Raw genomic sequence first — 26,149 nt, forward strand, 5'->3', positions numbered from 1 at the left:
ACCAATCGAAGCTGGTTCAAACACTTACTAAGACTCCCATGAGCATTAGTAATCTTGAAGTCCTTGTTCAGAAATATCAAATATTAAAGCTTATTTCTCATCAACATATTAATACTCCCACGAGATTAACAAGTCTGGTATCACATTGGAAGTATATTTTGTTTTTGTTGCAAGTGCATTGAATACCTGCTTCAGTATGTAATGAGCATATCAACTATGGTATCATGAGCTCGGCATATAAAATGAGTAAACTGATCTTCTCAAAACAATGAAACAATAGGGACTTCAAAAAAAAAAAGGACATCAGAGTGTTCTGGTATAAAAATAGGCTAGTAAAATTCATGTGCCTTAATCAAGGAGAAAGTGTATATGGCAATTCAATCATGCATAATGGATATAACTGCTTCAAAACAGAAGAGTACTGAAGCAATCACCTTAATCAGTGCAATATTTAGAATTTTAAAATTTAGCTTCTAACTTCATACTTTTTATTTGTTATTCAATAAAATACGGCATACTCTATTTATGGCATAGAATATCAGTTTTTGAAAAACAGAAAAGTTAACCGATTAACTTCAATTTACCCTGCTTTTTTGTCTGAGGCTCTTCACAGAACAGAAACAGTGGGAGCTAGATCTCATGATATTTTTGGATAACAGAAGAAGGCAAATGAATTCACTGACTATACTAAATCATAGTTCAGAACCCAAACGCAAACTAAGAACACGCCCCATTCTTGTCTTAAATGTTTCCTGCCATTAACTCGTATTTGGCATTCAATTCAGCTCTCCAATGATGAGTACAATCGAAAAAATAAGAATGATATCCACACCCCAAGTAAATGAAATGAGCATCAGAGCATGATGAGGCAAAAGTATAGATGCAATGGCAAAGATTGCATAAAAGTTTGAATCCACATACCAAAGTGATATCTCATTCAAACCATGGATCAGCAGAAGAGCCAGGAAAAGCAAATTATTACCCACTGACATTACCAAGCCAGAACAGCAAGGGGAACTGAACTGCAGCCATGAAGAGCAGAAGATAATGATGCCTGGTGGAATGCTTCTCATACCCCCTAGTTCCTCCAAGAAGGACCCTCTTCATGGTCTTTACAAGGAACACAGCCATGCACACACATATCCACGGCAGCAGAAAATAATATGAGTAGCTCCAAAAGATCCTTGCCAGAACAGCAAGGGACAAGCCAGCAAATCCATACCCGGCATAGGCCACAATGTCCAGCAATGGTGCCTCACCACTGCCTAAGGAATACAACAACCCTTTTAGGAGGAGGATGTGGAAGAACCAGCCTGCTAATCCTTTTGTAAACTGTAGACTCAATGCTTCTGGTGTAAATCTGCACTGGATAAGAACATGTTAATGGCACAATGATGAAAGATTGTAGACGTGTCTAAGACTTGTCTTACCTTCCAAAAACACCCAATGAGAATCCTGAGAGCACAACGTAAGTACCAAAGGCCATGAGGGGGATGTATAAATCTGGGGCATTTATATCATGAACTGGAGGTTTGTAGGCAAGCCTACCTCCAACTGGCTCTGTAATTCTAGTCCAATGTCCCTGGATGAAGGAAATCAAAGGACACGTGACATAGTTATAGTACAAGGAGCTAGCTGACCAGATACAGGAGGAAAAGAAGTAAATTAAGCATCCTTACCCTGTGTAGGAATGGGAAAAGGATCACTTTCAATTTATTCCTCACATACTGGCCATTCACTTGAAAGTAATACTGAGGATCAGACAAATATTGACTAATCTGTTCACAAAATCATGAAGGTGATTGTGAGCCCCTTGCTTTATGTAAATGCACTGCTACCCAGTGGAGAAAAAGACTGACTGATTTGTTTTACTATATGAATGTTTTATCCTCAGCATACATTGCTTTGCATAAATTCAGAGCTTGAGCCTAGGAATTTCTCCCCATATGCTCCTAGTCCACCACGGATGAGTCCAGATCCAGTCCCATAGAAAGCATTTCCAAATGGGTTCGGTGGGGATCTTTGCATGCCAGACTGGTTACCAAGACTGCCATTCATTGCTGTCAAATAGCTGAAAATTACCTGAATAAAAACAAACAGCGTAAAATCGCTCCATTTGGAAGCACACATGTTCCTCAAGTTTGAGAATAATCAGAACAGCCCGAACAATAGCAGCTGAATCTATAATTTTATACACAAAACCTTAAGAATTATGTTTACGGATATAATATTTATAGATTTCCAGGAAAGTGGACATCAGAATAATTTTTATAGAAAGTCATATTGCATTAAAATATCTGCAATAATTCTGTGCACATGAACACTATGAAAGCTACACAAGTATTATTTATGGAAAGTAAATCAAACCCTTTAGATTTCTAAAATTTATACTGCATGCCAGCAGTTTCACTACATTTCTTATGAACATGATGAAACTGAACATTAAAGTTCAGAAATTGTATGAAAAGAGAAAGGAAGAAAGTTCATTTTGTAGTAGTTTAAGCACAAGCAAGAAACTACTTGGTATACTCTTTGTAAGAATGTTCTATTCATGTTTAGAAGAATCTCCTTCTCATTCAAAGGCCTTTAGGTTACCAGGATTCTCAATACCCAGTACCAGATAATGCATCAGAGTGTATAATTCTTTTTGGCCTTATGCAACAGCCTACCCCAATTAACACTAAAACTTGCATCAAAGTTCGGTAGAAGAAATGATGAAATTGACATTGCCCATTTAACTACAATTTTGTTAGCTTTGGTCCGGAAACAGTATCCATTTCACTACAAGGAGACACTTGATCTTGAAACATGTACTGTGAACCAGTAATTCTATAATCTTTTAATCCAACAGTGCTTAGTTTACACATTTTAGCAGATTTTCTCCTAGAAGAGTGCCTTACAGGGACACAGAAATCATCAGTTCTTATATGGTTAGTAAATAGATTCTTCCTACAGGATGTCCAGGCAATTAGTAGCAGATGAGCTGCTTGCTTTACTCAGCAGGATGGAATGCACAGACATCTGTTAGATTTTCATATTAGCCTCAAAAAGCTTTCCTGGAGACATTGAAACTAGATAATAGTTCTGGAATTACATTCACTACAAAGAGTTAAGGATAAACAAACCTCACATCTGAAATTAATATCGTCATAACATTAGCTTATTGAATCACCTTGGCAGGTTTTGTGTATACCAGAGTCAATTATATAGTTTTGGACCTAATTCTTTGTGAAATAAATAATAACTGATATCACGGTATTTGGGGTACTCCACTGGATAAAATCGGTACAACAAATTTGGAAAGAGCCCATATTAAGGTGAGCTTGGGCCAGTCTGGTCTGGCCTGGAGTGGTCTGGACCGGCCGCTTGGGCCACCCAACGTGCGCTAGAACGTGCAACAGGGGGAGGAGGACTCCCGATGAGAGTCCTCTTCCTCCCCGAGTTCCTCGTGGAAGAGGAATCCTAAGACTCACCGGACTACGGTGAAAGCCCTATGACTCAACTTATAAAGCCCCTCCCCTCTTCCCTCAAATCCCTTGCTCGCGGATCCTAAACAATCCTCGCCGGATTTCTTCAAATTCCTCTCCGATTGTTGGTCGTTGTCCGCACCGTTGCCACGGCCGAATGCCGCTGGAAAACTAGGTAAGGACCCGACCCCCTTGAACTACCTTTTCTCTCTTTCTTTCGGGATTGTTCCGATTAGGCCGGTGATCACCGGAATACCATCCGAAATAGGGGTGCCCAGTTTCGGCTTCTTCTGAGTTCTGTCGCTGCTGGCCGCCGGAATTGGCCGAGTTTTGCCACCTCCCAAGACCTCTATGTTTGGGCGGAAGTCATTCAAGAAGATCGGCCGTGATCTAGGCTAAGTTCTTCCATGATTTATCTTCTTCTTCTTTCTTTCTTCGCACCGGCCGACCACCGTCATTGGTGGTGCCGCAGCTGAAGGGCCGCCTGTGGTCGTCGTCGCCAGGGGTTGGGCCGCCTTGGTGACTACCACCCACTGATCCGAGAAGAAAGGGAGAGAACGTCTCTCCCCTATTTTGGGGAAGAAGAGAGCCTCTTCTTTCTCTCTCCTCTCTCCTCTCTCCTCTCTTCTTTCTCTCTCCTCTCTCTCTTGATCTTTTTCTCTATTTCTCTCTTCGCATGATTCTATGGATCCAGCAAAAGGGTTCCAGATGTTTTAATTGTGGACTCGGGTTAACCCCAGTAAACGGTCCTGGACCAGTGTCACTGCAACCACCCGTCGCGCTAGCCTTAACCTGACCATCACCAAGTACCGTTGGATTCTACCATCATTAGTCCCTATTGTGTTATCTATACCATGGTCTGATTTTTGTTTCATGAGTTGACTGATTTGATTGGCCAAAGCGGACCGACCTGAATCATCGAACACTGCTACCTAGTTGACCTTGTTCGTCCTGCACCCGACTGTTGTCAGCTAGCATTAGATCCATAATTGATAACCCTTGATCTATTACCTTTTTCTTGATTGGATATAAATTTCTTGATCAGATGAATTGGATTACGTTGTACTAACTGATGCGAACAATTGAGCGTTGTCATCTAGCCAACCTCGTATATCTTCCTATACGAATCTATTTTTATAGTCAGCTCTGGTTTTGTATGTGGCTACAATCATCCGGATAGAAAGAAGACCAACAAGATCTTATACTCTAGTATCTAAATTGAGGTAAGATCCTAGCCTTTTATTTATTTCAATTAGAGAAGAATAGAGAAAATATCGATAATTCAAATATTAGAACTCTAAAATTAGGTAATTATTGAATAAGTGATTCATTAATATAGTGAGTAATTGATAAGGGATAAGTTAGTGTAATATTGATATTAAATTGACTGAACATGTTAGATGCGGATTGATAGTCTTGTAGTTGCATTAGATTGCGGTAGAGGTAAGAATCTCTATACTTCATCACTATATATATATATATATATATATATATATATATATATATATATATATATATATATATATATATATGTTTATTGGTTTGTACCACTGGATTGGCATCGTAAGATTTACATCGATAAATTTGGTTTGGCATGTGATAATATATTTTATATGATTTTCAGTACAAATATATTCGTATGATTATTATACTCTCAGATATTGAGAACATGATTATATGAACAAAGATATCTTGAATTCGAAAAAAAATCGTTATATAAGTGATAACTGATTTGACAAGAGGAGCATGTAAATCAAACGGACAAGATATGATTTGGACTAATCTCGTAATGGGATAGCACCCATAGGCTAACGCATGGGATAGCCTCCACGAGCTTATGCATAGGATAGGCTCCACGAGTTTACACGTGGATTTTTGTAGCGTCATGGGCTGACACATAGGAATAGCCTCCACGAGCTTACGCATGGTAGTATATTAGTCTTGGACTGAGTCATGATCTTGGATTGTCCAAAGTGGAAAGTTAATCAATGAGAAACATAAAAATTAAATTAATAAAAACGGATGAAATGACATCAGAAATTATTATTGAACAGTTGGTTATATTTGAGATATATATATGTATATATATATATATATGCTTCTTTGAAAAGATGATAATGAGAACTTATATGCATGTTATTTGTTGAGCTTTCTAAGTATTGATCGATATTCATTTTATATTTCTAATTGATTATTTTCTTATTACTTATGGTGTAGTGGTTCAGAATTCTTACAGGGCTATAAAGCTCACAAGTCCTTTCCTCTTTCTCTTTTTTAGAGCTGCAGATTGCGTAGTACTTGGCTATGATTGAGATCACAAGTGGAAGGAATGAATAGATAGAGCATTACTAATACTGGTTGGATGATTAAATTCTATAATTGGATCAGTTTTATTGCTTGTTATGAATTAAGATTATTATTGTTCACGGATATTAAGATTGTTCACGGATCATTATTTTTCAGGCCTTACATATTCTCCAGAGTTCTGCCCTAGGAAGTGTGCAGTCGTGTCGCATTCCAGACCCGGGTGTCAGGTTTGGGGCATAAAAGAAGTGGTATCAGAGTTTAGGTATAAGATCATTGGAGAGCATGACAGACCCTAGCTATCTGAAAGTGCATGGCCAAGATTCACTCCAGCAATTCAAGCTTTCCTCCCCCAAAGTGACTTGAATGATTGAAAAAAATCCAAATGAGGGGCAGAAACAATAGATTAAAAGCCTATTGTCCTCTATTTGCAAACAAAACGTCCAAAACAATCTTTGGCTTGGATGCTTCAAAAGAAGGCCCTCATGGAGCTAAAATTAAAATTTCATGGATGCCTCGCATTTAGCCAAGTGACTGCAACAAGATTCAATGTGTGGATAGATGCTGAGGCATGCCATGACCAAAATCTTTTCACAAGGCTCAAACCAAAAGCATGATCATAATCCAATGTGGCGCTTGTAAATAACCTTCAAATGCATTTAAATGTTCTGTTTTCCCAATCAATGTCCAAGTCCTGAAAGGAAAATAAGCTAATAGACATTTAAAATCACCAAATGATCCCAGTACATATGTAAATAGAGACACAAGAGCTGCTGGTTTGCTATGCAAATAGCCAAACACTTCTAGAGTAAATTTTCTGCAGCACTGGTGCATCCCAGCATTACAAACATAAATATAGACCTATTGGAAGAACCTTGAGGTGCATGTATATAAGAATATAAGACAAGCCCAAAACAAGGCTTTCATCCTGTTATAATATTAAGAAATCGTATGATATTACAAAAGGAAGAAAATGGTAGTCCTGGAATTCAGATCTACCAAATCTTTGAGCTCCTACTGTTGTTATTTTCCATGGAATTTGCTATTTGTCATGGAATAGGTTGAGCTAAACACTTGTGGGTTCTTAAGGAAATGTGCAAACATCATATCAATTGGATTTTCCACTACAAATCACAAAAGTTGATCTTTACCATATTGGTTCAAATGAACAGTTCAAGGTAACATTTTGACAATGGAAAATTATAAGATTATAATCAATTTATTTGTAATTTAGGACCAACGAAAATAAAACACATGATTCTATTACTTGCGAGTCCCATGAGATATCACAGTTACCATGGTCTAATATGTAAAACAAACAAGAAACATATCTCATATTTAGAGTTCCTATCCATAAAACATGTCAACATGCATACTACAATGCATAAGATACATGCTTCTATCCAGACAAAAATATGTAATTTTCTAGCTAACATAGGGTGTCAAAAATCTTTGCTATAGATTTTTCAACTTAGCTACAAAAATTTTGCAAACATCCCACAAATCCAGTTTGATAACACAACCAACATTTCTTAAGCAGAAAACTTTTGGCAACAAATTGCCCAACGACAAGGAAATGCTTTGTTTAAAATATGTGAGCCACAGTCACAAATTATAATTCCTGATAGCTTTAAAACAAGGTATTCTTTATAAATTCCCTTGTTTTGGACATACAATCAAAAATCCAAAATAATGCATATGCAAGTTTCATGAGAATACAAAATTCAATCTTGATTCAATAAAAGCATCATTGTTATAGTGATTGTGCCTTCAGTAAATTTTAGTTTAATCCCAACGTTACTAAGATAAAATGATATATCATTTATATTGTATCTTATCAAGGGTATGGCTTTTTCTATACACATTGATGTTCTAATGGAATTCACTTAACCATGATCCAAATATGATGTAATATATGTCATGTGCCATGGAATGCGGAACCAGACAGTTCCGCCCGTTTCGAGCCATAGCGGTGGCTCAGCAGTACAGTTCCGGCTTTAAAAATGGCTCACTACTAGAGCTGGAGAAGAAGAAGAAAAAGAAAGAGCGAGCGGGGGAGGGGGGAGAAGGAGCGGCGGCGGACGCTGGCAGAAGACCGCAGGGGGGCGGCGGAGGCCATTGCTCTCTCTTCAGATACAAAGGAACCGGCCGCAGCTTAAAAATTTTCAAATTAAAAAATTTTGAAATTTTTAAGTGAAGTCGGCAAGCGATTTGCCGACTTCACTTAAAAAATTTTAAATTTTTTTAGCCGCAGCCACGGCCTCGGCCTTCGCTGCCCTCCTGCAGCCTCTGCCGCCCCCCTGCCAGTGTCTGCCAGCACTTCTTCTCCCTCTTTCCCCTGCTCACTCTCTCTTTCTCTTCTCCTTCTTCGGCTCTGGCAGGTTTTCTCTCTCGATACGGGCTCGACACGGCTCGTACTGACTTGTCCGCCAGAGAACCGGTATGGTACCCGGTACCGATTCCTCCGACCCTACAAGTGATTGCTTCTTAGGAGGTCCAAGCACTCTAATTCCATTAATAGATGCTCCCCTCTCCATGCCTAAATACCCTCTCCAGTTTCAACCTCCATTAAGGGTAACTAGTTCTCACAAAATGTGAAATTTGTAAAGCATAAATATACTAATGTATCATATACAAAGAGCTTTTTTATTTCTTGGAAAAGATAACTAGAAATTCACCATATTGTTTTTGAAAAATATATACGAAATTATGAAGACATTTCCCATGAAATTTTGTTTTAGTGTCATAAAAGGCTGTATCCTAAGGACGGCTTATAGTTTCACTGCTTCAAGGCACAAAAAAAGCTGCTTCCTCATCAGTAAGTACAGTAGTACCAAATTGGCTCTGTTGCCCAGATAGACAACCCAAGAGGGGGGGGTGAATTGGGTTTTAAAATAATTTAGATATTTAAAGCGTTGCGGATGACTAATTAAAACTATTGCAAGTTGTTTAATTAACTGCTATGTGCTGTGAGTGATAAGAGAGAAAGAAGAAGAGAGACAATCAATCACAAACACAAAGTTTTATAGTGGTTCGGAGCTAACCCTTGCTCCTACGTCCACTCCCCAAGTCTCACTTGGGAATTTCACTATAATCCCTTGGATTACAGCCGGTTGTTTTCCAAGCTCACAACCAAACTTGTTGTTTTACGAGCTCACAACGAACTCGGTCGGTTTTCCCAGGCTCACCGACTAGAACCACCCCAATTGTTTTCCCGGGATCACAATCAAACCCTTACACACGTTGGTTTTAAAAACTAGGCTCACCAACTAACCTCAATACCCTTGATTCAATCCCCCGATTGAATCAAGCAAATACAAGTTGTAAATAAAATAGACAAACAGAAAAACAAGCTTCTCAAAAGCAGATGAAAGACAATATAATCTAAAAGGAGTTTAGAAGCCCTCAAATGCTTTTAAGTTGGAGAAGAGGAGTGGCTTCTTAAACTTCGGTCTCCTCTTGAATGTGTAGTCGACTTGAATGCAGGAGGAGCTTCTTTAATTGCTGGGAAGATGTAGGTGGATGCAGTAAATGCAGATCTTCCCTTTTTCTCGTTGAAGAACAAGTTGCAGAGTTGAATGCTTGAATACTTGGAGTGGAATGGTTGTTCTCTGCCTTGCTACAGTCCTCTGTGGCTATTTAAACCAACCCCCACGGAAACTAGCCGTTAGAGAGCTTTTTCTGCCCGTTCTGCACACTCTGCGCAGCCTGACAATGTGTCCGTTGGTGGGTTAGAGTCGACTCGCGCGATCAGGAGTCGACTCGGCTGTAGCGGGAGTCGACTCATACTTTTCCGGAGTCGACTCGGCAACTGTTCCAGATTTGAATTAAAGTTGCCTTCGAGACTGGGAGTCGACTCGTCTTGACCCGGAGTCGACTCGCCAACTTCTGGAGCTGACTTGGCATTTTTGGAGTCGGCTCATCCCATGAAGTCCGTGGATCTATTTTTGAATTTGGTCCACTCGAGTCGACTCAACTGTTCTGGGAGTCGACTCGCCGCTCAGAGCCCGAACTCCCTATCTTCTGTCTTTTGGCTCGTCCAGTCTTGGAGTCGACTCGAACTTCCTCGGAGTCGACTCGGCTCTCAGTTTCCGAAACTTGGTCTTCTGCCTTTTTGATGTGAAGCTGCCTTGGAGTCGACTCTAGCTGTCTGGGAGTCGACTCGAATCTCAGAGGCAGTAACTTGGTCTTCTGTCTTCTTTGTGGTCGCGGAGTCTCGGAGTCGACTCGCGTAATGCGGGAGTCGACTCGAATCTCAGAGTCCAGAATCTGCCCTCTGACTTTTTCTTTGTGTACTGCTGAGAGTCGACTCTTGCTGTCTTTGGAGTCGACCTGCCAACCATTGGAGTCGACTCGCGTTCCACTGGAGTCGACTCGAATCTCAGACCCGAAAACTGCTCTTTGTATTCCTCTTGGAGTCGACTCTTACTACCCTGGAGTCGACTCGGTGAACATCGGAGTCGACTCGCGCACTTCGGGAGTCGACTCGTTGACAGGTTCTGAGTTGAAGCTTTCTGTTCGTCTGTCTGTTCTCAGTCGGAGTCGACTCGTACTGATCGGGAGTCGACTCGAGCTCGTGCCAGTGAACTTGATATGCTTGGAGTCGACTCGTGATACTCTGGAGTCGACTCGAGTCTCAGACTTTGGTTAAAGCTGACTTCTTAATTTATCCAAAAATTATGAACCAAGTCTTGAGACACTTAGACAAGATTTTCACTGAAACACTTAATTAAATTCATTAGTAAACAAGAAATATACTCAATTGCTTTGAGCTCATCAAAATCAAATAGGGTTTTAATCAATCACTCCACAATCTCCCCCTTTTTGATGATGACAAAACATTGAGTATATGTAAAGTGAATTGCACAATAAACAATGAAATAAAATCCATAAATGAATTCAAATGTCTGGTAATTCAATTTATCCAAGCTTGAAAGGAGTGAAACAATAAATTTCGGAGTTAAAGCTCCCCCTTTCATTTGGAATTATATAAGCCTTCATATCATGCATTCAATTGTTTGGCTTATATATAATTAATGATTTAGCTTTCTTAAAATTTCAGATTCTCCCCCTCAACATATGCATTCTACTTTGTTTTGATTCTTTGAATTTCCTTTTAGTGCTTTGAAGTTTTTGAACTGACTTTTTTAGTTTTTAGAGGAAAAATCTGTCAATTTGTTCTTGAGTAGGATTCAGCTAATCTCCGAATATCCCTTGAATAGATTCTGGAGATTACTCCATTAGGAGCCCCAAAAGAGAGATAATGAGCCTCGAGGTACCGAATCCACTAAGAACAAATTTGTGTGTTTTAAAAGTTTATCTTTTTATTGATTTCCATTGATTCCTTTTACATATTTTATGCATATTTCTCCCCCTTTTACATATTTTATACATATTTCTCCCCCTTTTTGTCATCATATCAAAAAGGAGGTAATCAAAACACACAATCAAACATAAATCAAAAGGCACAGTATTGAAGAAAAATGCGGCTACTCATTGTATTAATTTGTATGTAAGTACATTTCAGAATACAATAAGTAACGTAAAGCAATACATGTCAAAGCAAAATACAAAAAGTAGCTACGGTCTCCTCGAGGATGTAGCTCCTCCTCTCGAGGATGTATCTCCTCCTCTCGAGGATGTGGCTCCTCCTCTCGAGGATGTATCTCCTCGAGGCATGCGCTCCACGAGTGATTGGACGGCATTGGTCACGTTCTCTAGCTGGCGAATGATGGCCTGGATGGCCCTGCTCTGTGTCGTATCCAGCTCGAGTACTGACTTCTGCAGTCCGTCCAGCTTGTCGATGAGCACATTCGACAAGCGCTCGGCCCCCGCGGTAGTGGTGGACATGTCACGGCCGATGTCATCCCGCATCCGTCGAGTGGTGCTCGTGACCTCACTCATGCTGTGGAACTGGGCCTGTATCAAGGTCCTCATGTTGTATATCTCTTGCCGCACCTCAGCCGTCATGTCAGTCACGGCTGTCAGGGAGGGGACCAATGCGGAAGATGTGGGCGCAGGAGAGGGAGTAGGCACCGAACCTCGGAGCTCCCGAAGCAACTCATCCCTCAGATCTCGGACTATCTCCTGCCGCAGCTCCCGGAGCTGCTCAGGATCAATGCGGACCTCCATGGATGGTGGAGCCGAGGAGGAGGGTCCGGCGGAGGTGGTAGGAGCAGGAGTGGATGGAAGGTCTGGTAAGTCGGGGTAGTCAGAATCGGGCTCAGGACTGGGGGAAGGTCTGGTGGTCTGTGTAGTGATGGATGACTTCCTAACCCAAATCCCCTCTCTCTTCCGAAACTCCATCCTGTGTAGGGTCCCTGCACGCGTGCGATCAGTCCATCGCAATGCGCGGAAGGGTTCCCCCTCAGAAATGGGAATCTCGTACTCCCTAAACAGAAGAGTGAATATCATGCCGTATGGGAGGGTGAGCCTAGGTCTATCTAGGGGCTCACACAGATACCTATAGATGAGTTTGGGAAAGTTGATTGGAGTGTCCTGAAGAATATAAAACATAAGAGCTAGGTCTCGCTCATTTACAAAATCAAATCTCCCTGTCTTAGGGAAGATGGACCTAGACAATATACTCAAGAGGATCCGCACCTCAATCGGTAGTGAGCTAGCGGATACCTCGTCTAGAGGTGACTGGGGTGGATGCCCTAGAACGGCCGTAAGGGCCTCAACCCTGTCCTCAGGGTGTGTGGGAGCCACCCCTACTTGTGGAAGGTGGAGGATGTGGGCAATGAGATCCTCCGTAACGAACAGAGGGACACCGGCTACTATGCCCTCGATACCCCCATCTCCCCGATGGACGGTACCGTAAAACTCTCTAACAAGGCCAGGGTAAGTGGGGAGGTCTAATGTAAGGAAAAACTCTAAGCCCTGGACCCTAAGCCTATCACCTATGGTGAACCCTTCCCGGGAGAGATAGTCGAAGTCGACATATCTCCCGGTGGTGACGGCCTTCCCGGCCAATGGCCTCACGGGAACCGCCCTAGGCGGGGAACGAGCCGGAGGTGGTGGCCTCGCGGGATCGTGCCGCGCCTTGGAGCGCCGCTCGGGACCGGCCTCGGGTCGGGACCTCTTCCGGACTACGGTCTTACGCGGCATAATGACCTAGACGGGATAAAAAATAACCTAAAGGACGGAGAAAGGTCGACGGAGAAGGCTTGGGACCGACCGGGGACGACCTAGGAAGGGATGAAAACCCAATGACCGGTGAAGAATCGACTGGAAAAAGCCTTGGGAAGGATTGGGGACGACCTAGGAGTCGGCTCTAGGGCTTGTGAACATTGGCGGCTTGAGAAAGAAGTGTTTTCGAAACGACAAATCTAGGGTTAAAAAGTCGGATCCCGACTGCGAGTCGACTCCACTGAGTCGCGAGTCGACTCGACCTCGAGTCGACTCCAGGATATGCGCGAGTCGACTCTCCTTATGCGCCTGTAGACCTCGAGTCGACTCCCGACTATATGCGAGTCGACTCCCCCTCTGCTGCCATCTATGCGAGTCGACTCTCGCAAATGCGCGAGTCGACTCTCCCTCAGGAGCCGACTCTGAAACTTACTCGAGTCGTCTCTAACTTTGGCATGCACCTAAAAATCATGCTTTGTTTGTGCCAAACGAGGAAAAATCACTAAATTAAGATCTGATTTGATGATCATTGAAGAGAAACTCTATTTTAACCACAAACTAATCATCAAAATCAATGAATCTAGTGGAAACTACCACTAGGATGGATCAATCACTTCTAATCCCCTCCTAAGCACACTAAACCTCTCTTCACTTAGGGGTTTTGTAAAAATATCTGCTAATTGAGCATCAGTACAAACAAATTGGAGTGTCACATCACCATTCAATACATGATCTCTTATGAAGTGATGTCTTATCTCAATGTGTTTAGTTCTTGAATGCTGAATTGGATTTTTAGTTAGATTAATGGCACTTGTATTATCACAATTAATGGGAATTTTATCTTGTTTAATGCCATAATCTTCTAGTTGTTGTTTAATCCACAAGATTTGAGCACAACAACTCCCGGCTGCAACATATTCAGCTTCAGCAGTAGACAATGCAACCGAGTTTTGTTTCTTGCTAAACCATGAGATAAGGTTTTCTCCTAGAAATTGACAAGACCCGCTGGTACTTTTTCTATCAAGCTTACATCCAGCGAAGTCTAAATCTGTGTATCCTATTAAGTTTAGGCTAGATTCTTTAGAGTACCATAGCCCTATATTCTTAGTTCCTATTAAGTATTTAAAAATTCTCTTAACTGCAACTAGATGTGATTCTTTAGGATTAGCCTGATATCTAGCACACATGCAAACACTAAACATAATATCAGGTCTACTTGCAGTAAGATACAATAAGGATCCTATCATACCTCTATACAGTTTCTGATCTACAGATTTACCTGATTCATCTTGGTCTAATTTGCATGATGAGCTCATGGGGGTGCTGATTGACTTGTTTCCCTCCATATCAAACTTCTTGAGCATCTCCTTGATATATTTGGCTTGATTGATGAAAATGCCTCCTTCAGACTGTTTGATTTGAAGGCCGAGGAAGTAGTTCAGCTCTCCCATCATACTCATCTCAAATTCACTCTGCATCAAATCAGCAAATTCTTCGCAGAGGCGATTGTTAGTAGCACCAAAAATGATATCATCAACATAAATCTGTACTAATAACATATCTTTGTTTTGCTTTTTCAGAAATAGTGTTGTATCTACATTTCCCCTAGAGAATTCATGTTCTAATAGGAATTTGCTAAGTCTCTCATACCATGCTCTAGGTGCTTGTTTTAAACCATAAAGTGCTTTATTCAGTTTATATACATGATTAGGGTATTGATGATTTTCAAAACCAGGAGGTTGTTCTACATATACCTCCTCATTAATATACCCATTTAAAAATGCACTTTTTACATCCATTTGAAATAGTTTGAAATCCTTAGAGCATGCATACGCTAATAATAGTCTAATAGCCTCAAGTCTAGCTACAGGAGCAAAGGTTTCATCAAAATCTATACCTTCTTCTTGATTATAACCCTTTGCTACTAGTCTAGCCTTATTCCTTATAACAATTCCATTTTCATCAAGTTTATTTTTATAAATCCATTTAGTACCTATAATTGGATATTCAGAAGGTCTCTCTACTAGATTCCATACCTTATTTCTAGTGAATTGGTTTAATTCTTCTTGCATTGCATTTATCCAATTTACATCATTTTCAGCTTCTTCTATATGTTTGGGCTCAAAGTGTGAGACAAAAGCTAGATGGTTATTTAAATTTCTAAGGGATGCTCTAGTCCTAACCGGTTGAGATGGATCATCTAGAATTAGTTCCTTAGGATGCCCGTGAGCATACCTCCAAGCTTTAGTTAGCCCATGATCCACAATAGCCTCTTGGCTTGATGATGCTCCTTCAATCAATTTTTGATTATCATCTTGTAATGCCATCTCATCTATCTTTTCTTCAAGAATTTCAACATCATCATCAAAATTCACTTTCTTACTAGAGGAGATGTCACTAGAATAATCAAATACAACATGTATAGATTCTTCTATAACTAAGGTTCTTTTGTTAAAGACTCTATAGGCTTTGCTAGTTGTAGAGTAGCCTAAGAATATTCCCTCATCAGATTTAGAGTCAAATTTACCTAGATTATCTTTCCCATTATTATGAACAAAACACCTACATCCAAAAACATGAAAGTAATTAACTTTTGGTTTTCTGTTTTTCCAAAGTTCATAAGGTGTTTTCTTTATGATGGGTCTCAATAGAACTCTATTTAATATATGACAAGAAGTATTAATGGCTTCTCCCCAAAAGTACTTAGGGAGGTTACTTTCACATAACATAGTTCTAGCCATTTCCTCTAGAGTTCTATTTTTTCTCTCCACAACTCCATTTTGTTGTGGTGTCCTAGGTGCAGAAAAATTATGGGTTATCCCCTTTTTACTACAAAACTCTTCAAATGACTGATTTTCGAATTCGGTACCATGGTCACTTCTAATAGCTATAACTGAGGTATCTCTAGCATTGGTTACTTCTTTATGGAATTTCCTAAAAACAGAAAATGCTTGATCCTTATGTGCTAGGAACATGACCCATGTGTACCTAGAATAATCATCTACAATAACTAGACCATATTTATTTCCACCTAGGCTTGTTGTTCTAGTTGGTCCGAATAGGTCCATGTGTAATAATTCTAGAGGTCTAGAAGTAGAGACACATTTTATGGATTTAAATGAGTTCCTAGATTGTTTGCCAAATTGACATGCTTCACATATTTTATTCTTTTCAAATTTTAATTTTGGCAAACCTATCACGGAATCTCTTTTAACTAGTTTAGTTATTGTGTCCATGCTTGCATGACCTAACTTACGGTGCCATAACCAACTAGCATCATTATCTTTAGTTTCATTAACAACTAAGCATTGGTTATGTTTTGCAAGATCTTCAAGGTCTACAACATATACATTTCCACGTCTAATTCCTTTAAAAACTAAACTATTGTCATTAGGGTTTGTTATAATGCATAGTGATGGTTTAAACATAACATCATACCCTTTATCACATAATTGACTAATGCTTAATAAGTTATGCTTAAGACCATCTACATATCTAACATTATCAATAAAAGTAGAAGGGGTGATTTGAACTTTACCAATACCAATGATGTGACCTTGGTTGTTGTCTCCAAAAGTCACAGCACCTCCCTTCTTAGCTTCAAGGGTGAAAAATTGATCCTTATCACCCGTCATGTGCCTTGAGCAGCCACTATCCAAATACCAGCAGTTTTTGTTGACCTTGGCTGCAAGACACTCCTACACAAGCAAATCATGTCATCTTAGGTACCCAAGTTTTCTTGGGTCCTTCATGGTTAGTCAAGTTGGTTCCTTTTGGAACCCATACCCTTTTAATTTTCCTTTTTGTTTTACTTTTCCTAAAATTACACACATTTGCTTTATGACCTATAGTTCCACAACAAAAGCAGGTTATTTTCTTAGTTTTAGTTTCTCCAGCTTTAACAAAGAAGTTACTAAGAAGTTTTTGTTTATTTCTTGGTTTATATCCTAAACCCGCTTTATTAAATACTGCTCGTTGACTATTGAGTATCATATTTAGCTTTTCAGAACTATATGTAAATTTTTCAACCAAAGGTTTGTATTTGTTAAGTTCTTTAGTTAGTGTTTGATTTTCTGCTTTTAGATCATTAAGTTCTTTTGTGAGATCCTTGTTTAAGATTTGTTTATGGTTTTTAAGTTCTGAAAATTCCTTGGTTAGTTTTTCATTATCCTTAGTTAAGGTATTAGTCTTTTGAGTTAAAAGTTGGTTGCTTGTCTTAAGGTCTATATTTTCTTTGGTGATTAAATCCTTATCCTTAACTAATTTATCGTATTTATGTAGGTATGATTGATTAGCTATTTTTAGTTCTTTATTCTTAAGATTTATGGCCTTATATTCTATCATTAATTCATTAAACGCATCATAAAGTTCATCAAAAGAAAAATTAAGATGGGATTCGGATGTTACCTCATTTTCATTGGCCATGAAGCAGAAATTGGCCTTTTCTTCTTGTTCATCATCCGATGAAGAGGATGATGAGTCGGAGTCGGATAGTGTTGTGACAAGAGCCTTCTTCTTCTTGTACTTGCTCCCCTTCTTCAGTAAAGGGCACTCAGCTCTTATGTGACCCGGCTTCTTGCACTCGTAACATCCAATCCCCTCATTTTCCCTTTCCTTACCTTTGTCCTTGCGGTAGGAATTTGAGGGGCCTCTCCTTTGATGATAGGACTTCTTGTGGTTGATGAACTTTCTGAATTTGCGCACAAGAAGAGCCTCACCATCATCCTCCTCATGTTCTTCTTCTTCACTGCTGCTACTGCAAGACAAGTCCTTGTTAGATGTAGTAGATTTAAGAGCTATTACCTTTTTCTTATGGGAGGACTCTTCCTCGTTGTGTTGCTTCATGGTTAGCTCGTGTGTCATTAGGGATCCAAGAAGCTCCTCAAGTGGTAACTTGTTCAAGTCCTTGGCTTCTTGGATTGCCGTCACTTTAGCTTCCCATGACCTTGGTAGACACCGAAGGATTTTCCTGACAAGCTCACTGTTAGTATAGTTCTTGCCAAGGCTTTTTAGGCCATTGACAATGTCAGTAAACCTAGTGAACATGCATGTAATTGTTTCATTAGAATCCATTTTAAATAGTTCATACTTATGAACCAAAATATTTATTTTGGATTCTTTGACTTGATTCGTGCCCTCATGGGTCACTTCAAGTCTGTCCCAAATTTCTTTTGCAGAATTGCAAGTTGAGACCCTATTGAATTCATTTCTATCTAAAGCACAATAAAGTACATTCATAGCTTTAGAATTTAGTTGTGCCTTTCTCATGTCATGTTCATCCCAATCCTTTTCTAGTTTGGGTACCGTGACACCCTCTACATATATGGATGGGATGTATGGCCCATTAACTACAATGGTCCACATCTCATAGTCTTGGGCTTGGATGAATATTCTCATCCTAGCCTTCCAATATGAGTAGTCTGATCCATTAAAGAATGGGGGTCTTTGGGTGGACTGACCCTCAATGTGGGAAGATCCAAATGGGGTTGTCATTTCGATCTTTTACTCTTGGGTGGAAGAGTTTAGGCTCTGATACCACTTGTTGCCCAGATAGACAACCCAAGAGGGGGGGGTGAATTGGGTTTTAAAATAATTTAGATATTTAAAGCGTTGCGGATGACTAATTAAAACTATTGCAAGTTGTTTAATTAACTGCTATGTGCTGTGAGTGATAAGAGAGAAAGAAGAAGAGAGACAATCAATCACAAATACAAAGTTTTATAGTGGTTCGGAGCTAACCCTTGCTCCTACGTCCACTCCCCAAGTCTCACTTGGGAATTTCACTATAATCCCTTGGATTACAGCCGGTTATTTTCCAAGCTCACAACCAAACTTGTTGTTTTACGAGCTCACAACGAACTCGGTCGGTTTTCCCAGGCTCACCGACTAGAACCACCCCGATTGTTTTTCCGGGATCACAATCAAACCCTTACACACGTTGGTTTTAAAAACTAGGCTCACCAACTAACCTCAATACCCTTGATTCAATCCCCCGATTGAATCAAGCAAATACAAGTTGTAAATAAAATAGACAAACAGAAAAACAAGCTTCTCAAAAGCAGATGAAAGACAATATAATCTAAAAGGAGTTTAGAAGCCCTCAAACGCTTTTAAGTTGGAGAAGAGGAGTGGCTTCTTAAACTTCGGTCTCCTCTTGAATATGTAGTCGACTTGAATGCAGGAGGAGCTTCTTTAATTGCTGGGAAGATGTAGGTGGATGCAGTAAATGCAGATCTTTCCTTTTTCTCGTTGAAGAACAAGTTACAGAGTTGAATGCTTGAATACTTGGAGTGGAATGGTTGTTCTCTGCCTTGCTACAGTCCTCTGTGGCTATTTAAACCAACCCCCACGGAAACTAGCCGTTAGAGAGCTTTTTCTGCCCGTTCTGCACACTCTGCGCAGCCTGACAATGTGTCCGTTGGTGGGTTAGAGTCGACTCGGCTGTAGCGGGAGTCGACTCATACTTTTCCGGAGTCGACTCGGCAACTGTTCCAGATTTGAATTAAAGTTGCCTTCGAGACTGGGAGTCGACTCGTCTTTACCCGGAGTCGACTCGCCAACTTCTGGAGCTGACTTGGCATTTTTGGAGTCGGCTCATCCCATGAAGTCCGTGGATCTATTTTTGAATTTGGTCCACTCGAGTCGACTCGACTGTTCTGGGAGTCGACTCGCCGCTCAGAGCCCGAACTCCCTATCTTCTGTCTTTTGGCTCGTCCAGTCTTGGAGTCGACTCGAACTTCCTCGGAGTCGACTCGGCTCTCAGTTTCCGAAACTTGGTCTTCTGCCTTTTTGATGTGAAGCTGCCTTGGAGTCGACTCTAGCTGTCTGGGAGTCGACTCGAATCTCAGAGGCAGTAACTTGGTCTTCTGTCTTCTTTGTGGTCGCGGAGTCTCGGAGTCGACTCGCGTAATGCGGGAGTCGACTCGAATCTCAGAGTCCAGAATCTGCCCTCTGACTTTTTCTTTGTGTACTGCTGAGAGTCGACTCTTGCTGTCTTTGGAGTCGACCTGCCAACCATTGGAGTCGACTCGCGTTCCACTGGAGTCGACTCGAATCTCAGACCCGAAAACTGCTCTTTGTATTCCTCTTGGAGTCGACTCTTACTACCCTGGAGTCGACTCGGTGAACATCGGAGTCGACTCGCGCACTTCGGGAGTCGACTCGTTGACAGGTTCTGAGTTGAAGCTTTCTGTTCGTCTGTCTGTTCTCAGTCGGAGTCGACTCGTACTGATCGGGAGTCGACTCGAGCTCGTGCCAGTGAACTTGATACGCTTGGAGTCGACTCGTGATACTCTGGAGTCGACTCGAGTCTCAGACTTTGGTTCAAGCTGACTTCTTAACTTATCCAAAAATTATGAACCAAGTCTTGAGACACTTAGACAAGATTTTCACTGAAACACTTAATTGAATTCATTAGTAAACAAGAAATATACTCAATTGCTTTGAGCTCATCAAAATCAAATAGGGTTTTAATCAATCACTCCACAGGCTCATTTTACACAATTGATTGACCTTTGGACTTCGAACAACTGTACAAGAAATTCAATGTCACAAACAGCAAGCCACATGTTATGATTAAAGGACAGATGCCTTTCTTGAAAGATACGGCTCCTACCCTCCTTAGGAAAAGATAGAACAATAAAACTATTAAAAGGGCAAACTGCTAATTGTTCCAGTTGCAAAGTTTCCTAACAGACATGGAAAAGAACATTCTAAGGGATAAATTGATCCCATTTTCCTATTAAAGTTATCAGGTATACAAGTTATAACTACAAAAGAAGGCATAGCATCGAATCAATGAGAAGGTTGAATTTATTTCGCTTGTACACCTTGCCTATGAATATTGTATCTTAACAACAACAATGTAATTTTTGTTATATATGAATAACAAATATAATGATGCTCAAGCACTAAGTTCCATAGAAACTGAACATGCATGCGTTGCAAGGTCCTTATGGTAGATAAAACAGCCTGCCTTTTGCTTACCAACATAACTAATAAACATATAAAACATGGGAAATAGGCATTGTTACATCAATTTGGAGTAGGTTACACAAATCGCACCTTGCCATCGATTTCTACATTGGCCCTGTTCAAACCATCTCAAATGATTTTCCTCACCTTTAAGTCTATCTATTCCAGTCATTCTCTAATGTGACCATTCATAAATTTACAGCTATTAAGTTACCACACATTTATCTGAACCAAGGTCCACCGAACCACCACCGGGATCCATACCGGTCGGCGCCCGATACAGTTCGGCACCGGTTCGGACCTGTACGGAATCGGTATTTTTTTTGGAGTTTTTTAAAAAAAATTAATTGGTAATCACTCTTTTCAAACTTTTTCTATGAATTTAAGTCTAATTTAATTTTCTTTTTGATATTTGTTTGATGTTTCTATGATTCCGGTTTAACCTAGATGATGCATCTTATTGCTTTAAAATGATACAAATGATAAAATGGACAACATAAAATATCCTCAAATCTAGTGACGTAAAAATTTAAAAATAATGCAGTCAATTACATATATTTAAAGTCCAACATACATACCGATATCTAAAATCGGGTCGAGTGGTAATGCCTCTCATAAATATTCGGATCATCGGCATAGTCAGAAGGCACATTAGCCCATCCCGGTAACCAAACGGCGTTGTAGTCTTGTACGTTCATCCCATAAGGAACGCACGTCGAGTTATAAGTACTCTTGAATTTCTCGTTGAAGCTCTAGCTCTGAGAGATATCCTCTAGCTGATAATACAGCTGTGGAGGGGTCTATCCGAATATGTCGACAGCAAAATTCGACTCGTAAGATGCTCCGAGCTGCATAGGGAAGTAGCCACCGGAAGATGCCTCAGACGCACCATATCCATATTCGTATCCGTATGAATCATAGGCTGCCTGTGACTGTGGATAATAGGATCTAGTATACGACTCAGAACCCGATATATCTATGGATCCTACTCTACGTGCGAAGTTATCTGCAACTGCATCGTGTCCTCCTGAATAACCTCGAGGAGCCCGTCTCCTATATGCAATCATATCCCCACAGACTCTACCAGATCGTGCACCGTGGTTCCTATCCTCTGTGGTATGCATAAACTGAAACTCACCGGTGAATTGAAGACCACCCTATGGATATGTCTCATAAACAATGGTGTCCTATCCTCCATTCTCTCTCTGGCCGGTAGATTTATGACCACCAGAATTGTCATCACTGCTGCTCCTGGTTTCTGAATCTGAGTTTACTGACTCCTCCTCAACACTCTCCATTAGAGTTGCAGGTGCCTTTTATTTTTTTTTTGTGTGTGCTGAGCAGCTGCCTTCTTACCCTCCGTGCCCCTCTCTGTCTGGCTATGTTGGAAGGATGTATGTCACCCTTCTGACCGAGTCGACTGGGTAGCGCAGTGGCCTCGTCTAAGCATCTCTCGATCATATCTCTTGAAAGGATGTCTCGGACAAGGAGTCATGTGATAACAAACTCTTCTGTGGCTATGGCTGATCAATTGGAAGAATACATGGAATATTGTGCTCAGCCATTGCTTTGTATTGACCCTAGCCTCGCTGGCTACGAAACTGGCGGTCGTGAAGGCGATCCTCGCTTATCAAGCTTCGGCTCCTGTAGATCCATGTAGAACCCAACAATAAATGCTGCATATATTTTTCTAGACCCTCGGGCATGCATCAAAGGCTACTTATTTCTTAATTTTTTCTAAATTTAGGCTTAGGCCACTGTGCACATGATCACATCAAAACTTGAATAAATGGATACCAAATTTTTAAGGAGAGTAACTTGCATGCCCCTAAATATGTTTCTGATTTTACAATTTTTTTAATTTCTATTTATTTAAAAAATATATATTTTTTAATCTAAAAATATTTTTTTAATTTTTAAAAATTATATATAATCCAAAAATTAAAATTTTTTAGGTAAGTATGTAGATTGTCCATAGATCTACAACATATAAAAAAATAAGCCCAAATCAAAAATTTTGCTATGATCTTCCTTTATTTTTAAGCAATTTTTGTGCTATTTTTTCAAGCCCCCCTAAAAAAAGGAGGAAATGGGTAAGAGAGAGAAAGCACACCTTATTTAGCCTTAGATCTTTCTTCTGATAGCCTGAATCGGTGTTATTTTTGGAGTTTGGGAAGAGGAAGCGACCGAGTGTAGGAAGAATTGTGCATTAGCCTTCCCAATACACATCTAATGCTTTAAAAAGCATCAGGTACACTGCTACAGCATCAACCGGGCTTGGAACCAGAATGGCTCAATATGACCCAGCTAGTTCGCACCGAGTCTGCACCGAACCGACTAGTTCCGGCCGGTTCGGCCACTTACCGGCTGGTTTTGGTCGGTAAGTAACCGGTTCCGGCCAGTTCTATATGGGTTCCGGCTGGTAAGGGGCTGGAACCGGTTCTAGGACTAACATGCACCAAGTAGCACCCTCTCAAATATTGAAACAAAGTTGATTTAGAATAATATTAAGAGGTAGCTGCCATAAGCCAACTCCTATTGTTAGCCCATCACCACCAAATACTCATGCATCAAGCATGCTGACAAGCAGTACAGAACACACAAGAGTTATTGTATACATGTTTTATGTAGCTAGTATAACCAATTGAGATTCCTTATTTCTCCTACCCACCAAGTAATCTCTCTTGGTCATCTATTATAAGCTTTTCCTATATTAGAAAAACCATATACAGGTTTTCATCTTTACTCATTGTTCCATTAAAATGCTTTTATAAGTCCTTGTTACCTGTATTAATTTTCTTTCGGAAATTTTTCTATAGCTTAAAAAGAAAAGAAAAATGAATTAATCATACGACTTTAGTAAATCCTTGGTAATAAACTGCATTTCTTAGCTAGCTCTCTTAGCATGGCTTGGCTTGGAAATCAGATTACCATGCTTGTTTGATCACAATAGAGGAACCTAAGCCGCATTTTATGTTCATCTTATTAATTAGACATGCACATATATGTATAAGCTTGTCTAAAGCCTAGCCAGGCTTGAGCACACTCTTAGCATTAGAGTGAAGCTAAAACAGCCCAATATTCAGCTCAGCTTTCATTACTAGCCCTACTTTCCCTCCATTTATTTGCCAATCTCCTGGTCATTGTTATCTCATTTACTACATATTTTGATGAAGTCAACTAAATATCTTTGTTTAATTTCCGTACTATGTCTGATGGGCCAAAACATGCTAAAAGATTTTGTTTTGTTTTCCCCATGTTATATCTGCCCCCTGCTGTTATAATTTAATTGGTTGAATTTCCTCTATTGTCCCCCTTCTATAATGAACCTTTCCCTCTTATATGCTTATAGCATCATTCTCATTCAACAGCTCCCGGAAATCTTATCTTCCTCAGCACATAGACCCTATCATGAGAATCAACCAATCTTATGCAACCAGTGGATTAAAATCTTTTTCCTCTAATGCAACATCCATTGTGATTCAAATCTACCATGAGCCCTTTCCTGTTTAACTTATTGTAAATGTCATCATAAGCCCTATACTTCACCTTAATAGATTCCTAGTCCTGAAACTAGCTATGCCCATTATCTTAATAAGACCTTTCATGATAACCTTTGCCTAGCCTTGGCTTAGATTCATAACCCCTGATATACTGTTTGACTTGGCCAAATCTTGGACTCAACTCAAGTGACACACCTTGTCTGCTGTGCTAGCTTAAACTGAATAACCATGGTTCCAAAGAAGAAAATTACTATTACAAATAAAAAATCGGTTAAAAATGGAATGACTGCATCAATGTTCTTTTAATAATTTGCTACAATGTAAGGTTTGAGTGAAACCAATGAGTTCATCAAAAATGGTTTTGAAGTCTCAATATCAATTAGCCACATATACATATCTCATTAGTGGCATAGATCTTACCATCTTTGCATTTTAATGGTGAAGCTTCTTCAACATTGACCGGAGACCACTCCACACATATATGCCTTTGAAAGGTAAATAAAATACTAAATGGATAATTAGGTGATCCATCCTCCTGCCTATGCCAACAGTATATCTGTCGACAGCCCTTAGCTGCAGAAATTCTTTCTACATAACCAGAAGTCTCCTTAAACCTTATCATCAAGAGGGACAAACATGCAGGTAAGTATTTTTCTTTCTAAATGCGTGGAGCATCGACTGTTCACCCAGTGATTCAGACGGTACAATCAAGATGCAATAATTCATAAAAAAGCCAGAACAGAAATCCTGTGTTCCTGCCATCCACCGTAGTTACTAATGACAGGCATTGCATGACTTAGCATTAATCTAATCACATTTTTCCGAGTTCCTCAAAGACATAATATGACATAAAATGAACCATTTTCCACCCAATTCATTCATCAAAATTCATGAATATTCCATCCACTGCTAGATTCTTAACCTGCTACAATAAACCCTCTTTTTCTTGGAAATTTATGCGGTTTGGATCCAAAAGAGTTAAAAAAAAAAACCATTCCTCTTGTTCTGTCCTTCAGCATAATAAATCTCATGCTTATTGTTATAGAACTGATCAAATCGTTGAGAAAGAAATGGAGATAAACTAAAAGATAACTTGAAAACAAGATTCGGTATATAAGAAGAAGAATGCTCGCAGATCTGGATGAAGGCAAATGTAAGAGAGCATCGAAGAAAGAAAAGATTGTTCGAAGCTCGGATCTTCGATGAATCAATGCTTCTGCGAGTAAGAAAATCAGGGGGAGATTGATACCTCGAGAAGAAGAAGATCCCGATCGGAGCTCTAACAAAGATGATACCGAAAGAAGGGGGAAAGCGGAGGCCGACGTTTATAGTTAGAGCGGTTTCGAACGAGGTCGTTTAATTGATATTTTACGAGTTAATAAATAACTTTTTTTTCCAGACTTTGCGTATAAGTATGCTTTTATATACGCCTATAAAAATGTTGGACTACATATTTATCATATAAATTGTAACAACGCCTCATCCCAAAAGGTTAGTTTCAAGATACTATTCAGATATCTTCAGCCTCTGCTATACCCTATATGGGTGAAAAAATTGAATCAGAAAATCCCAAATTTCAATCTGATCTATTTATTAAATAGATAACATTTAAAATTTAAATTTATTATGTTTAATAAGCAAATAATTTGATCCAACCTGCTTAACTTATTTAATAAGTAGATCAAGTCAACTTGTTTAGCTGTATAACAGATTTAACCTGCTTAGCTTCTGCACTGATGTTCTCAATGGAATGAGAAAGTGAGAAATCAA

At 39.9% G+C, this 26,149-nt stretch overlaps 1 protein-coding gene across 2 annotated transcripts; it reads right to left on the bottom strand.

The window, feature by feature from the left end:
- Positions 1 to 736: 736 nt before the first annotated feature.
- LOC120113224 (protein YIF1B-B-like) lies at positions 737 to 25,757 on the bottom strand. 2 transcript variants are annotated; one of them, XM_039134009.1, is made up of 5 exons: positions 25,629 to 25,757; positions 1,900 to 2,082; positions 1,680 to 1,778; positions 1,431 to 1,582; positions 737 to 1,360 (listed from the first exon to the last, which is right to left on the bottom strand). In XM_039134009.1, exons 2-5 carry the CDS (start codon positions 2,056 to 2,058, stop codon positions 979 to 981), a joined length of 792 nt encoding a protein of 263 aa, XP_038989937.1. In that variant the 5' UTR covers positions 2,059 to 2,082; positions 25,629 to 25,757; the 3' UTR covers positions 737 to 978. The 2 variants fall into 2 exon arrangements, with proteins under 2 accessions (XP_038989937.1, XP_038989938.1); XM_039134010.1 differs by lacking the exon at positions 25,629 to 25,757 and adding an exon at positions 21,455 to 21,540.
- Between the last annotated feature and the right edge of the window lie 392 nt (positions 25,758 to 26,149).

Source organism: Phoenix dactylifera, chromosome 15 (assembly GCF_009389715.1).
Source record: "Phoenix dactylifera cultivar Barhee BC4 chromosome 15, palm_55x_up_171113_PBpolish2nd_filt_p, whole genome shotgun sequence".
NCBI classification, from domain to species: Eukaryota; Viridiplantae; Streptophyta; class Magnoliopsida; order Arecales; family Arecaceae; genus Phoenix; species Phoenix dactylifera.